This window comes from Protomyctophum bolini, assembly GCF_963924005.1.
Source record: "Protomyctophum bolini genome assembly, chromosome: 18".
NCBI lineage: Eukaryota > Metazoa > Chordata > Actinopteri > Myctophiformes > Myctophidae > Protomyctophum > Protomyctophum bolini.
Window position 1 is genome coordinate 8,708,722 of NC_137879.1, and position 22,587 is coordinate 8,731,308.

A 22,587-nucleotide genomic window follows, 5' to 3' on the forward strand; every position below is an offset into this window, starting at 1 on the left:
ATTAGTGCAGCCTGCACCACCTGGCAACCACTGAAAACTATAGAGTTCTCAAACAGGCCCGGAAGTTAAGGCCCGGCCCTACCCGCCCGGGCCCTCATCAAACCCTGTACACTCAAGAGAATGTCCCCTCCCGCTGCCACCCTTAGATCTCCATATATGGAGCTGACCTGTTTTAACATTCCATTATGTTGATCTGACCTCATCAAACCCTGTACACTCAAGACATGTACAGAATTAATTCTATGTTGATCAGACCCCCCCCATGCCAAAGCGCCAGCACTCGCCCAGCAATCTGCCGTCAACAAGGCGGATGCGTGCACGGCGAAGTCGCTTCTGGCATCTTACTTGTGTGTGTGTGTGTGTGTGTGTGTGGTGGAGAGGGGCTTTATTCAGCAATATCAATTACGTGGCAGGAAATCCCCCCCCCCCCTCCCCCCACACACACACACACACCCTGACAAGCACTTGGAATTGTACGGCATTACATTTAGTTTGACTCTGATTTCCACAGATAAATATTGTGAAAATTGCAGATCTACAAGCTCACACCTTGCGAGAGGTGTTGTTAGCTTGTAGATCTTGGTGTAGATGGGATATTTTCAATATATTTATACTTTAGGTCGATTAATGGTCTTTCTTTCTTTCTTTCTTATTTCATCTTATTTGGGACCCCCCCCCCAAAAAATCATGTGTGGACCGCCCTGGGGGTCTCGGCTCATAGTTTGAGAACCACTGCACCAGGTGATAAGCAGCCCCCTCATCAATCACTGTGGCGATCAGGTCCATATTTGGGCCAACAAAAAACAACAAAAAAAGAAGCTGATCTACAAGTTTACAACGTGTCGTGACTCGTGACACATTGAATTTGTCGATCAGCTCTATTTTCCCACTATTTGTCTTATACGATATAGGCTTATTTATTAAATGGTTCAACTTAACCCATTTTGGGCAGGGTACCCCTTTTGGTGTTAGCATTATGTTATGTTTTAGCTATTGAAAAATAGCAGATCTACAAGCTCATAGCGCGCCACCGAGTGGCGCGCTACGAGCTTGTAGGTCTGCTATTTTTGAAAAATTCAAGAACCACTGACATAGAAACATAGCTTTTTCAGAAAACTGTCAGGATGTATAGAAGACATTTTTAGAATCTGATCTCAGGTCAGAATGGGTTAAAAAAACACCCTGTGCTGGGCTGTCACCGGCACACAGCGGGATCCGCCGGGCAATTAATTCCGTGCAGCATAATGTGGAATGTGTCAGAGACGGTGATTGAAGGCGGTGGAAGCGCTCGCATGTTCATCATCGTTTCATCATGATTGATGAAACGAGGATGCTTTTTGACACGGCCTCTGACTCGCTCTTCTCAGGCGTTGTCAGGTCTAGTGTGTGCGTGTGCGTGTGCGTGTGTGTGACTGTGTGCGCACGTGTGTAAAGAATGAGTAGAACAGCGCTCGCTGGCTGGCTGGCTAGGCTGGCAGGAAGCATTTACCAGGTTGGGGGTCTTTCGGACTGATTGCAAACGATGCCCTTCGGGGGGACAGGGGAGGGGGGGGGGGGTCGAACAGGTGCTTATAAACGCTTGGCGGAGGCGGGGGGGCTAGCCTGCATTGGAGCCGTACGCTGTGAGACGCAGCGTGGCGCCTGACTTCACGTTAATGTGAAATGAGCAGAAGTCATTAGTGTTCCTTTTATCACTGCTCTCTCTCTCTCTCTCTGTCTCTCTCTCTCTCTCTCTCTCTCTCTCTCACTGTCTCTTTTCCCCCAGCACACTGACGTGCTGTCAGGAACTCACAGTTGCTCACAGAGAACTGAAGTCAGAGGAGCGGCGGCTCCTCCATGCGATGTCATGTTTGCATACATTTTTAACGGGGCCCCTTTTCCTCTTTTCCTTGAGCTCTCGTGTCTGTTCCGTTCTCCCCCGTCTCCTCCGTGCATGTTCCTGTCCTCCTATAGGCCGGGGGATCGCTTGTGTGAATGATTTTCCTCCGATGGCTGACACACTATTAGTGTCAGGCCGTATTTACCAGCCAGCTGTGCTGCCTCACACGCAGCCAACACGGCCCTTCCCCTCCCCTCCCCTCTCCCCTCCCCTCCCCTTCCCCATGCGTTGCAGCGCTATATGAGCGAGCCCCCCACTCGCTTTGACGCACACTCAAACAAATGAAAGTTGAGCTGTGAATATATTTTTGGACCGCAGTAGTGGAGCATTCCTTCCGTCAACACGCAGCGTCCTCCCATAAGAGAGATGGTATCTCCATGACGTGACCCCTTTCGAGGGGTCAGAGGCGTTTTTGAGATCAGTCTTGGGGCGAATGGATTATTCAGGTCTTCTCACAGACTAACGGAGTTCTTGAGGGAGATTGATACATGAGAGGCTATATGCCAAGAGCAGTTGTATGAGGATATCGAGGCAGATCGACTGGAGCGGTTTGCAATTCCACGATGGGATTATTTGATATGAGTGAGGAGGAAAGTATAGCTGGGCCTGCTGGCTGTGTGTCTGCACGCGCTGTGATGTGAGTTGCATCAAGCTTTCGCAGAGCAGCGCTGGACTCGTTTGACCCCTAATAGCAAAAAAGTTTTAACAGGCTGACTGAAACCCAACTCTTACTCTGGGCTTTCTCATCGGACTTTCACACCCAGACTGGGTCAGAGTTCAGCCCGGCAGGGCCCTCCCCTCTGGGTCTTCTCTCTCTCTCTCTCTGTCTCTCTGTCTCTCTCTCTGTCTGTTGTCTGGTCAGAGAGTCCAGTTGGCTCGGCCTCTCTACACTTAGTCAGTGTCAAATCTATCTGGGTTAGCTCATGTTCCACCATATCAACGTTTCACCTCTGCAGTTTTCTTGGCAGGATGCAGACCTAGTATTCAGGTCAGTTAGTGTGCTGTACTCTCTGTGGAGCGCAGTGTCCAGCGAGGCACAATATAGATATCATTTCATACACTGTCCGTTCGACACATCAAGTTACCGTAGCTTTGTCAAAATATATAGAGAGGGGAGGATACTAGGATATTGTGAAAACGATCTTAACCACGTTACACCTGATATCCCTATTGTGGGCATCTAATTATAGAAGAAAGTTTTCAAAGATGTTCCAAAAGATTTTAGAATTGGCCAATCTACAAGCTAAATAAACAACTTGTATCACAAATAGCCAAAGTAATTTACAGGACTTACTGTAAGTGGTTCAATGTGTGGTTTTGAATTGGCACATTTGAACAATAAATTGGCAAACATATTTTAGTTTGACAAGATAAAGAGTTTGTCTTGGTGGAGAGACATTCACATTCACTTGTATTTATTACGCCTTTTCTTACATTAATACTTAATGCACTTTAGGGGTGTATAATTACACCCGTAAGGAGGCCCAGGATGTCTGGAGGAGTCTTTCGGTCCTTTTTAATGGTATAAAACGCAACCGCTATTTTTTATAACTACACTATTATCTCTGAATCTACAGGTGCTCTCCATGGTTTTGATCAGAACACAGATGTTCTGTCCTTAATTTCTGGCTCATAACCAAAAGCATCTCGTTTGGAATATTAACGCTTCTAAAGAGAGATCAGACTTATTAGCGCAGGGTTTTGGAGCATTATACCTTCTGGGTTTGGGGGGGGGGGGGGGGGGGGGGGGGTGGGGATGGAAGGCGGCGGGGCTTTTCCCAGTAAAATCTGCCTCGTCTGCCACACACTCTAGCGTCTAGGGGCATAAAAAGTGTTAACTTGTAGCTCAAGGTATAAGAACAATGGGGGAGTGTCTGTGTGCGCGGATAGCACGTTGACCATGTGGTTGTTGCGACATCCCTGGTTCGATTCCGCCCGGGGACCTGTACTGTGTTGCTCGTCCTTCCCCCTCTCTGTTTCCTGGCTCTCTGCTGTCCTCCTGTCCGATTGACGGAACAACAAGTATTGTCAAGAGAGAGAGAGAGAGAGAGACACAATGTACAATGGTGGTCACATAAAATGAAGATTTACAGCTTCACAGAAGCTTACACGCTCAATACATCATGAACAAGCTGGAGAAGAGAACAGCGAGACGATGACTGTGTGCATGAGTGAGGTGGCTGGGTGGAGAGATCTGAACCGTGGTTTAGGGTGACTGAGGGTTCATGGGGCTTCAGTCTCACATAGCCTACTGCCTAACTACCAGTATGGCTGGTGAGGTGAGTGGTGAGAACTACATTCAATGTACTTAACTGTAGGGGCTTTAACTGGGTGGAAAATTAAAAATAACTACTAGATCTTACCCATTCGAACACCAAATTATCACTGAAGATTGTCACTGTGTGGGTAATGTGATTTAATAGATCACACGTTCGTGCGTGCAACCCATCAGCGGACCTCACACATGCACACACGTTCGCACTCGCGCACGTTCGCCCGCACCTGTCGCTGCTCGCGCTGTGCCTCATGGAGGTGACGAGAGGTAACTGAATTTGACAGGAAACCAACTGTGCTGTAACCCAACGTACCCGGATGTGTAGTTGTGCAGGCTAAAAGTGCAGTCCTGGCGAAAGACGGTGATAAACGGCATACACTTTGATAAAGTTAAAAAAGGGTTTTGTTAAGACCTCCATATGGTAATGGTCAATGGCAGTGACATTTGCCTCAGGCAGGCTGGCTGGCTGGCTGGCTGGCTGGCTGGCTGGCTGGCTGGCTGGCAGGCTGGCTGGCCGACAGACATTAGGTAGATAACCACATTGCAGAACCAATGCAAATACTTAATGGCAGTTGGCTGGTACGGTATTGGTTTTCGAACAAATACCGTGAATGATATCCGAACGGCAATGATATCCGTTCAAGAAATGATTTTAGTTTCAATATTTAGGCACAATTTGATGATATGAGGAGACATTCCCCTGCAGCGGATTCTATTCTGTGTTCAATTATACATTCTGAAGTTGAAAGGATTCAGTATACAGATGGAAAAACACCCCTTTCAGGTGGAGTGGGATAATGTATGCATCCACTTTGCAATGTGAAAGTGGAGCTGCTGCCACTCATGTTGTCTGATTTATGCTGGAGAAGCCAAGCCGGGCATGTGATGTATTTTTAAGTGAGGCGCAGCACAGTCAGACACTCACATCAAATAGTTAGCTGCACACTGGTGCCAGAATGTCAAGTAGCCTTCCACCTTCTTGACCACGGGCAGGATCAGCCCATCAGAGGGTTGGAGACGTTTTCAAACTAATCACTTCTCCCTTTTAAAACTGGTCGACTCTGTCTGTGTCACACTAGTGTCGTCCATGTTTTCATTTTAGATTGTATCGTTGGCTACTCCAAAATATACCACCAGCTCAGTGGCCTTGTGGTTAGAGTGTCCCGCCCTGGGACTGGGAGGGCAAAGACTGGGAATGGGACCCAGTGCCTCCCTGCTTGGCCCTCAGGATTGGGGGTAAGTCCCTGCGACATACTGTACTAGCGTCATGTCCAGAGGGTGTATGTATACGTCATGTAACAGGAGATAGGCTCCTGCCCTATGGGCCTCATGCCTCGGCAAGGCTTCCAAAATTCCAGATGCACAAAGCACGTCTGCTATTTTTGTTTTGTTTTTTAATCTTGAAAGTGTTAATAATTTAGAATTTAAGAAAACATTTGAGAACTAGTACTGATTTAGAAGGCATTTGTAGAATCGGCCTCAGGTCTTAAATGGGGTTTTGAAAACATCTTTCCAAAGTAACCGATGAACTTGTAAATGACCGTATTAAAGCTATTTTCGCCACACAACAACAACAACACAGTATGACGACACTTGGTGTCACGCGCTCTGAGCAGCCTCCTCTGCTCCGTACAGGGCTCTGAGCAGCCTCCTCTCCTCCTCCTGATTCATCAGCAGCCCTAGAAGAAGAAGTGAACATTTCTGACCGATGATGATGTTCCCAGACTTGACCTTTCCTTTTTTAATATCAGTGTCTGTCTGGGCCGCCGGAGCGAGGCATGATGATGACGTGGCGGTCCCCCCCTCCCCCTCCCAGGCCCGGTCTCCTCCGCCGCCACACCGCAAGAGACGCACGCACAGCTGTGTGTGTGCTGCGGTACATTATAGAGAACTAAATATATAAATAAATAAAACAGAGCCGGTCTACGATGGTGGCTGATGATGGCAACCCCCACCCCACGCCACCCCACCCCACCCCCCTGTTTCCCTGGTGGAGCTGGAGGCTTTCCACTTTGAGTCGGTGCCAGACATGTGCTTCCCATGATGACAGAGCCGGGGGTGGGGGGGGGGGGTAGGCTACAGAGCCCTGTAAATGAAACCCATCGCCGGGACAGTACGGTACACTCACTGTATTAACCCATTCTGACCTGAGATCAGATTCTAAAAAAATGTCTTCTACATCCTGACAGTTTTTTGAAAAAGCTATGTTTCTATGTCAGTCGTTCTTCGATTTTTTTTTCAAAAATAGCAGACCTACAAGCTCGTAGCGCGCCACTCGGTGGCGTGCTATGAGCTTGTAGATCTGCTATTTTTCAATAGCTATAAAGCACAACATAATGCTAACACCAAAAGGGGTTCCCGGTCCAGCCCAAAATGGGTTAACAGGCTTTCGCACAGCACCGCTCCACACAGCCTATAGAGTTCTCAGACTCTGACCTTTTGTTGCCAGGCTCACGGGCACCTCGCCAGGCGGCAGGCAGGCAGCGGGGCTGGCTGTGTGTGTGTGTGTGACTGTGTGTCTGTGTGGTGTGTGGTGTGTGTGTGTGTGTGTGTGTGTGTGCACACGCGGATGTAAGGGGGGTAGCGAGACAGGGACGTGTTACCTGCCAGGAGAATAACGACACCCGGTTCTCGGGCGGCATTGACCCCCCCCCCACCTCCACCCCCACCCCGCCTCCTGCGGAGCCAAGGGGGAATTTCTGTGGCAGGACCATCCATTTCCCATAGAATAATTACATGCTGACATCAGGCTTGTGTTACAGTAAATGAGGTTAGTATACAAGGTGGGGGAGGACGTAGAGAGAGGGAGAAAGAGAAAGAGAGACAGTGTAAGAGAGAGAGAGAGAGAGTGGGGGGGGGAGCACAATTGAACTATTGACCAGCAGGGGGAGCATTGCACTCCTACCGGCTCCCACGTTTTTAATTTTAACTGCCCAATTTCTGACCCCCCCCCCCCCCCCCCCCCCCGGTGTGTCAGGCTCCTTAGAAACCTTTTCACCCATAAATTCCGCCGTAAAAAACCCCCCCCAAAAAAAAACACTCAACGGTGCTACCTTTTTGACACCGTTTGAGGAGACCCCCTGCCCGGGCTACGGGGGCTCGTGTTACCATGATGTCACTATAGCGGTTCTGTTCTGTGAGGTGCCTTTTTGCTGCCCCTGCGGAGGTTAACCCCATGCCCCCCCCCCCCCCACCCTAAACAGAGCAAAAGTTTACGATGGAGGCGAGCCAAGGTTACCAAACCAACGACCACTTTTCACCTTTCTAAACACAACCGCTTAACTCTGCTATGTGACCTGAGAGCGACCAGCGCCTGGAGGAAGATTAGGCTGATGAGAGAGAGAGAGAGGTGGAGGGAGAGAGGGGGGGGAAGAGAGAGAGAGAGAGAGAGAGGGGGGGGGGTGGAGAGAGAGAGAGAGGGGAGAGAGAGACACGATGATGAAGGACAATTGAATCCTGTAATGCTTTGTTACAAGGTCATTTGTGATGGCTTTGTCTGCCGGATCGTTCATCATTCCGTCTTTTCCAACAGCGATATTTCATTCCTCTTCAGAGTTTAGCATAATGTGATCCGTCTCTCCTCCTGATTGGGCATTAAGTGAGCTTGTGTCACGGACGGCACGTCAGTCCAGTCACTCACCATTAGGACAAAAACAAATGGGTTTTCTCCAGTCACGATACTGGTGTCATAACAACCTGACCCGGTTGGAGGATGAGGATGATGCAGGGGGGGGGAAAGTATTGGATCAAGTTCCCCAAACATCCAGCCAGGGCTCTGATTAATCCATTCTGGACTGAGGTCGATTAAAAAAAAGTCTTCTAAATCCTAACATTTTTGAGAAAAACCCCATGTTTCTATATGTCAGCGGTGCTCAAACTATTTCATGTTAAGGACCCCAGAATTATCTCTATTGGGCCGCGGACCCCCATCTCAAAATATGTAGTTCCAGGGACCCCCCCCCAGAAGCCAATATTTTAGTTAAAAATGTTCGCTCTGAAATATATATTCAAAGATTTGTGCCAGATTTTCACGACTTTTCAAAAATAGCAGACCTACAAGCTCGTAGCGCGCCACTCTGTGGCACGCTATGAGCTTGTAGATCTGCTATTTTTATGAGCTTGTAGATCTGCTATTTTTCAATAGCTAAAGTAGAACGGAATGCTAAAAACACCAAAAAGGGTTCCCGCCTAAAATGGGTTAAAGACATCCCTGCAGTCTGGATAAGGGATCGGGGGCTGCGTATAGGCGGGCTGCTGATCCAGGGGAAATGATGTGTGTGGGTGATCATCTTATTAGATTCCCTCTATTGACAAGAACACACTTCCATATGGCACCGTGTCTCAGCCCCTCGGTCGGTTCCTGTTGTGTCTCGTTGACAGTTGGATTTTTGCTCGCAGGCCCAATTTTGCACTTATCGCTCGTCGCTCTTGATTGATTCCACATGGGCTCTGATTCTCCAGGTCCGGTTTCTTTTCCCAAGGTCTTGAGCACCGACTTAGTACGGCTGTCCTCCCTATATCTGTCAGAGACAATGCTGCAGGAATCCTGCTCCGGCTCCCACACCGCCGTGTTTTCGTACTGTTCAGGGGTTATAGTTTTCTCTCTGCATGTCAAAGAGTATCTCTTCAAGCTGCCAAAGGCGTTGTTCTTTATTTTGTTTTAGCCACGTGAACCCTATCTCCCCCTATCTCTGGGGCGCATGTCATAACAGGCAAACGTTCAGTGAAAATAGCCGCACACTGCGTTGCGTTTGTGCCGCGCTGCGAGCTTGTAGATCGTCTGTTTTCGCTATTTGACGGCGTACAGCGAAGTGTATAAGGTTTTACGTTTTTTTTAGGTTTTGAGGAGTTGCAGTCACATGGTGCGTTCGTTCAGACGGGCAGATGAAACGATGCAAAAACGCATCGTGGCGTAATTTGCAGCAGCTTCACACGTCATAGCTGCTTCTTCGTATAGCTTCACGTCGCTGGCTTCCATTCAAGGTTCAAGGTTTCTTTATTTTGTCTCCCAAGGAAGACATTCGTCTTTGTCTTCATCGACAATGAATGGTAGACGGCTTCGTTTCATCTGCCACGTGTGAACACAACAATAGTGTCTTTTTGTGGATGTGTCATCATCATGTGTCTTTGTCAGTGGACGTTGTGATTAAAGGTCGGCCCTCGCTAGCTACCTGCGCTGCGCTTTCGCACACAGGGATCCTATGTGGAATGCGTCCGGTATGGAATCTCACCATGCAGGCGCCTCCGCACGCCGTGGGGGATGGAGGGAGGGTGCCCTCATCAGCTAGAGGAGATGAAAAGAACAGCATGCCATTTGTGGCAAAGGCGCAAAAGGCTGTTATGAATACATTATTTCACAGAACTGCCTGTCAGGGAGTGAATTGCTGCCGGTTTTCAAAAAAGCAGACTCTGGGGTGTAATAATAAAGCCTGCGCAGCAACAGGGTCGGGATGAGGGAGAGAGAGAGAGAGGGAGAGAGAGGGAGAGAGAGAGAGGGGGGGTGGAGTCCATGAGATAACATGGAGGACATTTGGGGGACTTCTCTTGAAGGCCTTGATTAAGAGCTGACTTGCAACAGAAAGGTCGTCTATTTGACCGCTGGGATCGGCCACTTAGAGACGGAGCCTGAAATCCATGGGCTCCCAGTGGGCCACGAAACAGCAAACAACAGACTGTTTATGTTCAAGGAAATGCAGTGTTTTATGATAGCCAGTTTAGAATGTCATGGCTAATGATGCCTCGCAACTGTAACTGTGTGTGTGTGTGTGTGTGTGTGTGTGTGTGTGTGTGTGTGTGTGAGCCCACTCCTCCTCGCTACCCCCCTGTCAGCCAGCGCCTTTCTGCCTCGCAGCTTGTTAACTGCTAATCATGAGCCGGGGACCGTATAGCACTGCCTATTATGTATATGTTTATGTGTGCAAATGAGTTGTCACACACTAACAACATGTGCAAATTACCAGTGGTTGCAAACCAACCAAACGGATAACACCGCCTCCACTGTGTGTACTTATTCTCAATCGCTCTCCTTTCATTTGACTGCACACACACGGTGGCGGTGCGTGTAATTGTCTGTATTCTGTAAATTGAGGTTTGCGTTGGTTTTTGAGGTGTATTGGTGGTTGGACACGTGCTTCGACGCGCACACACACACACACACGACACACACACAGGGACAGAGAGTCCGATTTATTTTATGCATTCACCAGGCAATCAGTGACTGCCCCCAAACCTAGCCCCCCCCACCCCCCCCACACACACACGCACCACACACACACACACACACACACACACACAGAGTATTGACTTTATTGAGGCAATATAAATTGCACAAGCTCTCCTTGTGTACACTGCAGCGTACAGGGGAGCTGATGACGGAGGCCGTGAGCTCTGCTTTATTAAGACCTCTGTTTACACTCTCCTTTATTGAACTGATAAATAAAAGGCCTCGCGCTCTCTCCCCATGCCACTTTTACCGCTCCCTCAGTGCTCCTAGCGGCTCTTACAACCTTCCTCCCTCAGTGCTCCTAGCGGCTCCTACAACCTCCTCCCTCAGTGCTCCTAGCGGCTCTTACAACCTCCTCCCTCAGTGCTCCTAGCGGCTCCTACAACCTCCTCCCTCAGTGCTCCTAGCGGCTCTTACAACCTCCTCCCTCAGTGCTCCTAGCGGCTCTTACAACCTCCTCCCTCAGTGCTCCTAGCGGCTCTTACAACCTCCTCCCTCAGTGCTCCTAGCGGCTCTTACAACCTCCTCCCTCAGTGCTCCTATAGCGGCTCTTACAACCTCCTCCCTCAGTGCTCCTAGCGGCTCTTACAACCTTCCTCTCTCAGTGCTCCTAGCGGCTCTTACAACCTCCTCCCTCAGTGCTCCTAGCGGCTCTTACAACCGCCTCCCTCAGTGCTCCTAGCGGCTCTCACAACCTCCTCCCTCAGTGCTCCTAGCGGCTCTTACAACCTCCTCCCTCAGTGCTCCTAGCGGCTCTCACAACCTCCTCCCTCAGTGCTCCTAGCGGCTCTTACAACCTCCTCCCTCAGTGCTCCTAGCGGCTCTTACAACCTTCCTCCCTCAGTGCTCCTAGCGGCTCTTACAACCTCCTCCCTCAGTGCTCCTAGCGGCTCTTACAACCGAATAAAGCAACACAGACCACTTGCACAGTGAACACACACATGTAGCCCCCCACCACCCCCAGTTCTATACCTTTAACAATCCCCCACCCCGGAACACGAACGAGAAATGAGCTGGGGGGGCTTTACTCCCTAATTCCCCGCTGCGATCATGGCATTTAGACCATGGGAATTAACCCATTCTGAACGGGAACCCATTTTGGTGTTAGCATCATGTTATGCTTTAAGCTATTGAAAAATAGCAGATCTACAAGCTCACGAGCTTGTAGGTCTGCTATTTTTTGAAAAATCGAAGAACGACTGACATTTTTTAGAATCTGATCTCAGGTCAGAATGGGTTAATCAGACCAGTGTGTGTCCAGTGGAAACCTCGTATGAATCTGATCTCAGGTCAGAATGGGTTAAAGCTGCTATAGCGCGGCGCGTTAGCAACGAACGGCGGTGCACCGCTGCATACACGCACGGTTGCTTTGAAGTGTCTCTGCACGATTGTAAAAGTCCAGTCTTCAAAGCGTGCTGCTGTAGGACAGGGTGCTGATGGTCATTCCATCTGTGTGCGAGCACGGCACGCTCGTAAAGCCTTGACCTCGACATGTCCCCGACCTCTGGCTCCCTCCCTCCCTCGCTCCGCCCGCCGCTGGGCGAGGAGGAGGAGGAGGTGCTCTGCATTGTTTTACTTGAGGAAAAGTAGCAAAGCCTGTATTAAAACATTTAGGCCTGACGTCGAAATAAAAAAAACGTTCGCTCTGAAAGAATATATATTTGTGGCTTTGTGGCGCGAGCCTGTAGATCGGCTATTTCAGAATAGGTCTGGTGGTCTTAATGAGGAATACCACTCATTTTCAACATTGAACTATGTCATTAATACCCCCCCCCCCCCCCCCTTCTGTGTAGCCTAGAACTGGAGGTCTAGAACTATGCGGTCATGTGATCAGTGACATCACAAAGATGTACTCTGCAAGTCTGACAGTGGCCCAATCCCAATTGGCTCCCTCAAGCCCTGAGCCCTGAACCCTCATTGACTTTAGTGACGTCAGCTGTGAGTGCTTGAGGATGAGAGGGCTGCAAGGGCTCCACATTGTTGTGAAAGGAATGGGACAACACTTTGAATATAAGTCCGCCATTCATGACACTTTGCATCCCTTTATACAAAAACTGTCCTTATTCACATGCCTATGTCTATCATGTCTATTTTAGTATTTAAGCTGATCGTTTTATTATTAGTTTCGTAAATACACTTTCCTGTTTGATAGGGGTTGTTATATTCATATATAATAATCATTATAAATATTGCTCATTTGTCATTTGTCATCATGTTCCCTTATTATTATTATTATTATTATTATTATTGTTATTAAATATATAGCCTATCCTTCCATTCTGTCTCCCTTTGAGAACAGGGAGAAAGCACTATTGTGTTTGTTGACATTCTATAACATAACTAATTTGCATACTTAATACTTAAATGATTGACGTTTGGAGGATCCCCCTCATTCCCCTGGTAACGCTATGAACTGTGGGTAATTTCTTTCCAAAGTCAGCATCGATGCTGACTTTGGCAAAGGGCACATAACGGGGCGGGGCTGAGCCCTCACTGACTTACCGATTTCAAACGGGACATCCCTCAAGCCCTCGCAGACTTCACATGAACGCCTCAGCTAAGTCAGTGAGGGCTCATTGAGTCAGCAAGGGATTGGGCCAAAGAGTACATCTTTTTGATGTCAGTGATCACATGGCACCAGGTTCTAGACATCCAGTTATAGGCTAAATAGAATTGGGGGGGGGGACTTTTAATTTTTTTTCCACGCAAGGTATATTAATGACATAGTTCAATGTTGAAAATAAGTGGTATCAAATCAAACTTTATTTGTATAGCACATTTAAAACAACAGAAGCTGACCAAAGTGCTGTACAGGTTTAAACAAACAGAACATCAACAGCGCCCATCAGCGCACAGACAAGTAAGGACATCATAAAACTCATATTTTAAGACGATCAAAGTGCAATTAAAAGCCAAGGGAAAAAGGATCTGAACACGTGAATGGACGGGGCATATCGGATAGGGACAGGTACATTGTTCCAGAGCACGGTCGCCCCATTAAGTATTAGTTCAGCTATATTCATGAACATCAACGTATAATTATGTACACATGCGTGCATAATGCATATGAGCTTGGTATATCACAACAGAATGTTTCAGTAGACGTGGTACCACAGTATGTAAAGAACTTTACAGTATCTTCTATAAGCAGTTTAAAGTGCAAAAAGACAGGAGAGGGAGGAGTGTGAGGGATGGAGGGGTGTTGGAGTTTTCTTTTGTGTGTGTTATCTTAGGCTTGTGCGTGCGTTTGTGCGTGCGTGTGTGCGTGCGTGCGTGCATGCATGCGTGCGTGCGTGCGTGCAGCTGCAGCCTCAAATAACTGGTTTTGGTTTTGTCAGAACAGAATGCCCATGTCCTTCATTCTCCTCTGGGGCTAATGATGGCGAAACGGTTCCATGTTGTGTGTGCGTGTGCGTGTGTGTGTGTGTGTGTGTGTGTGTGTGTGTGTGTGTGTGTGTGTGAAGCTGCCCTCTGCCACTGCCCTCTGGGCTCAGCGCGGCAGCCTGCGTCTCATCAGCGGACAGCAGCAGGCGTGAGTTTAGTCCAGTATACTGCTGAGCTGGTCACCTCTGGCTGGCCGTGCGCTATCAGCTGGAGAGACGCTCACTGATGAAGTCCAGAGGGCTCTTCTTCTTAAGCCTGAGCTATGCTTAGTTGGCTGCCCCGCGCGGTGTGGGTGTCCGGGCAGATCTCCAAGCCCCCACAGCACGGTGTGTCGTGGGGCTTGTAGATCTGCTGCGTTCCCAGAGTCTATCAGGCATTAGTGGGAGCTGAACAAAAGGGAGGGCAGGCAGCTCAGCTTCAGGCCTGGTGTTATTAAAGAGTTGGGTAATAAAGGCAGACTCAGCAATATGTGGACGAGTGAATCACGGCTAGCAGGAACTTTAATGAAGGTGCTTAGAGCCGAGGATTTAGGCGTGTGTGTGTGTGTGTGTGTGTGTGTGTGTGTGTGTGTGTGTGTGTGTGTGTGTGTGTGTGTGTGTGTGTGTGTGTGTGTGTGTGTGTGTGTGTGTGTGTGTGTGTGTGTGTGTGTGTGTGTGTGTGTGTGTGTGTGTGTGTGTGTGTGTGTGTGTGTGTGTGTGTGTGTGTGTGTGTGTGTGTGTGTGTGTGTGTGTGTGTGCTTGAAATGCTGACTTAACCACATAAAAACTAATTTCCCTATTCTGGGACAAACTTTGGGCTATTTTTGCCGAAGATATTTAGGTGTGTAGACTAGAGGGAATATACTGTCTAGCCCAGGGACACATATTATTCACTGCAGTGAATAATATAGGGTTTGAACTTTGAGGGGTTTTAGACCCAAGGTTTTAAACGTTCAGCATCCATTAACTTACTCGATAAGAAGACCTCACACATACACACAAAACTGCTCGTGAATCCATCTACATCAGATTAAACCCAAAAAACGAACAACAACAACAGCAACGCTTTCCTTCATGCCATTTAGACAAAACCCGGCGAAACCTTAGTACAGGCAGGCATTAGATTTAGGGGCTTTGCACTGCAACAAATGGCGATAAATAATAAAGCCTCCTACTGTGCTGTTATGAGCCTGCAGCAGAGAAACGGGCTCCCCGCTGTGAGGAGGTAATTACTGTAGCAGGAGACCCAGTTAGTAAAGACCTCGAATGGCTCCATATTGAATCTGGAGCCACTGTGTGTTGTTCAATGATTGAATTGGTGTGCGTGCGTGCGTGCATGCGTACGTGCGTGCGTGCGTAGATTGCAGCTTCTTTCACGTTTCTCATTGGCACTTTGGCTAGTATTGAACACTGTGTGTTGTTCAATGATCGAAGTGTGTGTGTGTGTTTGTGTGTGTGTGTGTGTGTGTGTGTGTGTGTGTGTGTGTGTGTGCGTTTTTGTATCTAGAGTAGATTGCAGCTTCTGTCACGTTTCTCATTGGCACTTTGGCTAGTCCTGAACATTGTTTTCTCCCTCTGCTTCGCCCACAGCCAGCGTTACTTGGCCACATAACGTATTCCGGTGGGCGGCTCGGCTGCCTGCCTCGGCTGGCACCGCCGCCACCATCATGCTAGGAGCGCAGGCAGCCAGCCGTCTGGCGGCTCATTTAGCGCCCTGTCAGAAACATACTAAACTGCACCGGGGAGGAGGAGGAGAGGAGATAAAGGCACACTGGGAACAACACCCAGCCCAGAGCTTATTGGGAGCCATAATCCCCAGCACACAGCGGTGCCTCGTGGACAACCACCGTGTGCTCCAGGAGTTATCACCCCAATGACAGCAAGCATCCCCTCCGAGCTCCCGTTTAGCAGCTCACAACTCGCCAGCTCTTGGCGAGTTGTGGGTGTTTTGTTGGGAGCTACTGTATGTTTCCTAAGGGGGTGCATCGATTATAATGAGGTTCTTGTCCTCCCCAAACGATGTATAAGCTTCAATTGTACTGTATTAGTAGTCCAGTTCCACTTTTCCTCCCCCAAAGTGATCCAGTTCAGTTTCACTTGTTTATTCTTTATCCTGTATGCGCTCCTGATTGGATGAAATTGTTATACTGACCTGAAAATATATTTTCTTTTTACCTAAATAGATGGAGAGAGATGGAGATGGAACTACTTAACAAAAAAAGAGATTCTCCGTGATTGTGGTGAGGTTGATTGGTCAGAATTGACACTGTGACAGGTTCAATTGGACAGACACAGACAGACCGATGACAGCAAAGGCTTTGAGATCAAACTTATTTATTTCACACTGCTTTCCATGTTTTTGTTGTACAGTACACGTTAGCCAGAATTGACATATAATAGAATAGCCATAGGAAAACAAGACCAGATTAAAGACGTGTCGTGACAGCTCTCTGGTGTGGGCCTGTGGGGATACCTCGCTTTTGACTAGTTCAACACACAGGTGTACTAGTCAACAGTGTCACACACACACAACTATCCCTGAGTCCAATTAGTTTGAGTCAGGGCAGGACAGGTGTGACTGCTTGAATCAGCCCCATCGCCCACCATTATGACAATTTGTATAGAAAATCTTTGTTGAAAATGTGACATTTCTAACAACTCAACAAAGCTCAAAAAGCCGCCCAAGGGGCGGTTGATGAGACATCCACCAGACGCCCCTTCCTCAATCTCACGCCTTGGTGCCTGTGCGGAGAACAATGATTAGCGGTCGTCTCTGTGGCGTTTTCCACACCATCCGTCTATTAAAAGGAACCCGAACAGATGTTTCGGGAAAGGGGTCATGGAGTTATCATGCATCGGAGAGGCCATTTAAAAAAAAAGAATCTTTTCAGCAGAACGGATAATTGTCAGCTTGTGAAAGACTACACGTGTGAAGTGTATTATTTGCATGCTGTGGCGCGGTGAATCAGTTGAATGCAAATACAGTGATTATATATGCCTTAGTGACGCTGTCGATTGCAGGGCTGCTGCCATTGTGGGCTGTTCCTGTAGTTCAGAAATATCACACCGCATTTTGATTTGATGGAGGGGATGAAACCCATGTGAGACGACCCCCCCCCCCCCCCGCTTACTGCCAAAAATGGTAAAAGACAGGAAAACACAATACATACTACATGTATGTACTGTATGTATGTGTAACCGATAGGATAGAGGGTAGCAATAACCGATATGCAACCGATATAGTGATTTTTTTTTAAACTGGAATAAAAACACGCCTTTTCTGTGAGGATTGTGCAAAGATTTTGCACCGATATGATTATGCAAAAGGTACAAAGTGACAGTAGTACAGACAGACAGCCCTGCTTTCTTAAACCAATGACTTTTCAAGGCTTATATATCTTTTTTACTTCTCACTCAAAGAGTAAATGTATACTGTAGCAGCTAAATAAGAGGGGCCTATAGCATATACAACACAGCTTACACACTAGTAGCCTATAGTATGGCCATTGGAGATCTGCTATTTTTCAATAGCTCATAACATGGCCACAGATCCCCATTAGGCCACAGACCCCAATAGCTAAAGCATAACATGGCCACAGACCCCCATTTGATACCATTCTCTGGGAGTACACCATCATCAGTGTTAATTTAACTCTATTTGGTTCCATTTGTATGCTCTTGGAGTATAATTATATATAATATATTGCTAAGTCTGATCATTATAATCATTATATGGACTTGTTTATCTGTAAAGTTGCTTTAAAACATTGGTAGTTCTTCCACTGCTCTAAAACAACATCGGCCAACAAAGTTTGACAGTCAGCCCTATAGTTGCTTATTTTAGACAAATTTTCTGAATTTCTGAATTTGATCTGGCCTATTAACATTTTTATAGACCTGGTTGCTTGTTTCTCACATTCAAGAAATGTGGCAACCCTGCTCAACAGTTTGTTTTGGTTATCATTTGGATATCTAGTTAGCTTGCAGTTACCTTCTAGTTAGCTAGCAGAGGCTGCAGCTGCTACCGTCATGAATAACAGTATTTAGTGCAATTTTCTATCCCAGAACGTATCATGGATATGCGTGGCTGCTCCTCCTTCTTTTCTAGTAAGTACAACAAACTAAGTACTTTTAACGTGTTGTGGCTGTTTTCTGTCAGCACGTAAAGTGTTGTGCTCTCTCTCTCACTCTCTCTTCTACACACACACACACACACACACACACACACACACACACACACACACACACACACACACACACACACACACACACAGAGGTGCACTCTGCTGGAGAAAATAAACTACTGCTTAAAAGCATAATATTAAAATTAAAACAATTCTATGTACTAATCTGGTATAATATTATGCAACATATGTGTTCACTATAGTCCATCCAGGTGAAAAGTCTGATGGAGGTGGGCTAGTTGAGCCAGTAATAGTGGGTTTTGAGGCTCTGTACCCCCGGCCTGAGGGCATTAGTTGGTAGTGGGTATGGAGGGTGTGTGTGTTGCAGTGGTACTGGGTATGGAGGGTGTGTGTGTTTTAGTGGGTATGGAGGGTGTGTGTTGCAGTGGGTATGGAGGGTGTGTGTGTTTTAGTGGGTATGGAGGGTGTGTGTTGCAGTGGGTATGGAGGGTGTGTGTGTTTTAGTGGGTATGGAGGGTGTGTGTTGCAGTGGGTATGGAGGGTGTGTGTTGCAGTGGGTATGGAGGGTGTGTGTTGCAGTGGGTATGGAGGGTGTGTGTGTTGTATAGTGGGTATGGAGTGTACATGTGTGTGTTGTCATCAACCATTTTGAGAGGCCTTTTTTATCGTTCGTTTTTTATGGTTGCTGCTGAGTGATCTTTGCCACTGATCCTAACCACCCTGTGGAGAGGGTTCCGGTTGATGGCACGCATCACACCAACCCATGATGTGATGTTGAAGGTCATTATTGATTCTACAAAAGACTCGTAGAAAGCCTGCAGGATCGATGATCCTGCCTGAGGCCCATTCTACAAATTTCTTCTAAATCCTAACCTTTTTCTGGGAAAAACGTATGTTGGTATAATATCAGTGCATGACACTCAACCCTTTTCATGTCAAGGACCCACAAAATGATAAATAATTTCTTCCAGGGACCCCCAGAAGCGAGAACCTAGAGACGTATGTGTTTAATTAAACATGTGTTAGATTTTCTGTATTCTGACATGTTTCTATTTTATGTTTTGTATCTTTTTACAGCGACCCGTTTAAGACCGTCCACTCAACACAGACCCACAGCCAAGCAGAAAGACAGCGCCGGTGGGTCCACAATACCTCTCCTATTGGTCGGACAAGACTGGAGAGAGATCACTGTCCTCCAATCACAGGTGAGCAAATATATAAAGCACTCACATGTTTATTTATTTATTGTTTATTTATATATATTTGGCCGTGGACCCCCATCTGAAACGGTTTTGTGCCAGGGACCCCCAGAAGAGAAAGATACTGTATCTGTTTTAATTTGTTTTAAATTATACAACATTTTTCAAACGCAAACAAAATATTTGTGGGCCTAGCCTATCACCATGATGTTACGGCACTGGGAATAAGGTTAGGGCGACTGTGTTTTGGTATTCCTTCAGTTGACCAGAGCCCCAGTTCACTTCCCAGTCCACTGCCCATGTCTAGGTATATGGCCCCCATCATTATTGGCACATACAGCCCTTTCTACCTAGAATTTTCCAAACAAAAATGCAAACCAAACCGATCAATTATCGATTTCATCGACTGTGCAGGGTACACAGCCCTTATAGATTAAAAGAAAATCACACCCGTTTGAAGTGAGGTGCGCTGTTATCATCTTCCAACATCGCTATACCAATGTATACATTTTTCATGATGTAATTATCAGACAAAACAAACATGGACAAAACACACATTAAACTCATTTCAATGGCGCTTTTAATGTTTGTTTAAGGAAAAACAAACATTAAACCTGTATATAGGAGCGCCCCTCAAACCGTTTCTTCTAACGCAATCGAGTCCAATTATATTTGTGTGTTTTTATTAGGCCCAAGCCCACATCTGTCTGTGTCAGCAGAGCAACACATGCCCTGGAGGCTGTGGTTTCTGACAGGCTAATCAAACTGTTCATATCAGCGTGTTTCAGGAACATGGGAAGCTGTACAATCTCCGAACATGTGTTCTGCATCTTAGGAAGGAGAGATGGGGAAACACTGTGCGGCTCGCCGGAATGTTAATGAAATGTTTGAAATCTGGGATCCTGCTTGACTCTTGCGTGGTGGTGAAAGAGTGCCAGACATTGAGATGAAGGGGAGGGGGGGAAAGAAAAGATCTAGACAGCTGCCGGGCATACTTAACCCATTCTGACCTGAGATCAGATTGTAACGCACAGAATAATGGTGGTTCTTTAACGCATTTTGACCCGAGATCAGATTAAAAAAATGTCTTAAATCCTGACAGTTTAAAAAAATAGCAGACCTACAAGCTCGTAGCGCGCCACTCGGTGGCGCGCTACGAGCTTGTAGATCTGCTATTTTTAAATAGCTAAAGCATAACGTAATGCTAACACCAAAAGGGGTTCCCGCCCAAAATGGCTTAAAATCACAGCTTGGGTTTCCGACTTCTATTATTGAGTTCCTTTTTCGCTGCCGGATTCGTTTTGCTGCGCTTTAGCCGAGGTGTGTGCTCCTTTGTGGCATGTGGGGCCCTCCTTTAGAAAAAATAAAATAAAATCTTTAGAAAAACACAACTTCAAAAGTTAATCTATTTCTGTCGAGAATAACTTTTTCTGCAAAGACATAACTTTGAGTGTGAGATATGAAGGGAATGCATGGGATATGTATTAAGGGCTCCCAGCTCCCAGTGTAACCACTTAACCTCTATGCTGACAGGGGTGCCCCAGGGGTCTGTACTTGGCCCCCTCTTTTTACATTTTACAATGTTGCTCTTAATCCAGAGCGATTTATACTAAGCAAGGACAACACAGGGTAATGCATCGAATGCATAGAAATAGTAATCTAGGATCGGGTGCAGTACTTAGTTTAGACAGTTTTTGGTTTAGACTAGTCTTTGGTTAGACCAGTCATTAGTCCTACAACTACAACCTATCTCAAACCCTCACCCTAAACCTAACCTCCCACAGGGCAGCACACCTTAACCTAACTTTAACCCATGTCTAACCAATGACTAAACTAAACTAAATGCACCTCCTAGGATCATAAGTAAATGAAGAGCCTATAGTCTAGAATATCCAAAAAAAACTAAATCGTCTTTACATTGAAACTATACACACTTTGATGCCAGGTGAACATTGACCTGGCATGTGTCTATATAGCATGCTACATTACATTTAGCCTTTGCATAAGCCTGGCAGGCCGTCGAGGCTATAGGTCAAGCGCTATACGGGCTAAGGTGGAGTCTGAAGTAGTTCAAGGTTCAAAGTTGTACAGTATTGTTACATCTTGTGTACAGGTACATAAGAGTAACTGTAAAATTTATTTTTGTTTGGTTTCCTTCAGACAAATGCAGCCGCATAGATAACATAACATCATCAAACATCAAACACAGCGAGCGAGCACAGCAAACAAAGAGATAGAATAGAGTGCAAGGAAGAGCTTTTTCGGAGTCTGTTTGCAGTGGCTTTGAAACTGAAAACGTTTTCCATGCGGCGGCATCTCAAACAGTCTGCGGTTGGGATGGCTTGAGTCCTTCATAATTCCACAAGCTTTGCTGACACTACGATCGTCATATGGGGGGGGGATGCGTTGAGCTGTTCGCACAACCCTCTGAATTGCTTTGCGCTTGAGGTCGGTGCAGCTGTGGTGAGAGGTGAGTCTTTAGATTACGACAGAAGATTGGGAGTGTCTGAAGTTCTGATTGCACTGGGGAGTTCATTCAACAGTTTGGGAGCCAGAGGAGAGAAGAGTCTGGGACGTGAGGAGCATTGTCCCGGATGTTTTACTGAAGTTTCTTCCAGCTTCCCTGTGTCCGAGTGAGCAGGAGGGGTTGTAGGGTTGGAGCAGACTTTGAAGATATGCGATATTTGGTTGTTTGTAGGCCAATTCTCTTCAAAGCTCTACTCATCAAAGGCACCGCTCACTTCACACGAATGTGATTTGTTTTGTAAGATACGCTGTTGTATTAATTTGTCCTATTTTTTTATTATTTCTATTTTCCTTCTTTATCGTAGGCACGCTTTTATGTTGTTGTCGTTGTTGGTGTCATGGCTGGCACTTCCCACCTGATGTCTTTGGGAGTTCAGACTAGAGGGCAGCAGGTCCGAAACAGGTCCGGTGATATCTGAACAGAACCGAACGGAGCCAAGAAAAGAAAATCTAATTTGCCACGCCCGCCCAGAAACGGCCCCGAGAAGGATTGGACCATTACCCCTCCAGAGAGGGTCTTATGTATATTATATAAGCTCACGAAGGTCAGTGAGAGCTTCTTGTGGATCGATCGGCTGGCTATCTCAGCTGTTTCTGTGTACATTCTGGGTAGTTCGTTGCAACTTGCAACATTTTCGTCTAAAATGACGAAATGAATTGAAAGAAAGCACTGTGCACACTGAGGATGTATTTATGTGTAGACACGGAGAGAGAGAGAGAGAGAGAGAGAGAGAGAGAGAGAGAGAGAGACAGTCATAGAGAGCAGAGACGTGCAGTGTTAGAGGCAGGGGCTGAAATCCCGTATAGAGGGCTCTTTTGGACAAAAGTAGTGAAAATATCAGATCTACAAGCTCAGATCTACTTCTCCATTACCCCCATTGAAACTCCGCTGATCCGATCCGATCCTAAATTGATTTGGCCCCATAGTGTGTCCTCTGCTATATTGTGCTTATTTATTTTTCACCATGACATCATATC

General features: G+C 46.8%; 1 protein-coding gene across 1 annotated transcript in view; it reads left to right on the top strand.

The window, feature by feature from the left end:
• The window catches only part of adam12a (ADAM metallopeptidase domain 12a), a 170,606-nt gene that overhangs the window by 2,366 nt on the left and 145,653 nt on the right, over window positions 1-22,587 (top strand). Inside the window, exon 2 of the mRNA XM_080789705.1 lies at window positions 18,962-19,089. Coding sequence (XP_080645831.1) covers window positions 18,962-19,089 — 128 coding nt within the window. The remainder of the gene's footprint in view (window positions 1-18,961; window positions 19,090-22,587) is intronic.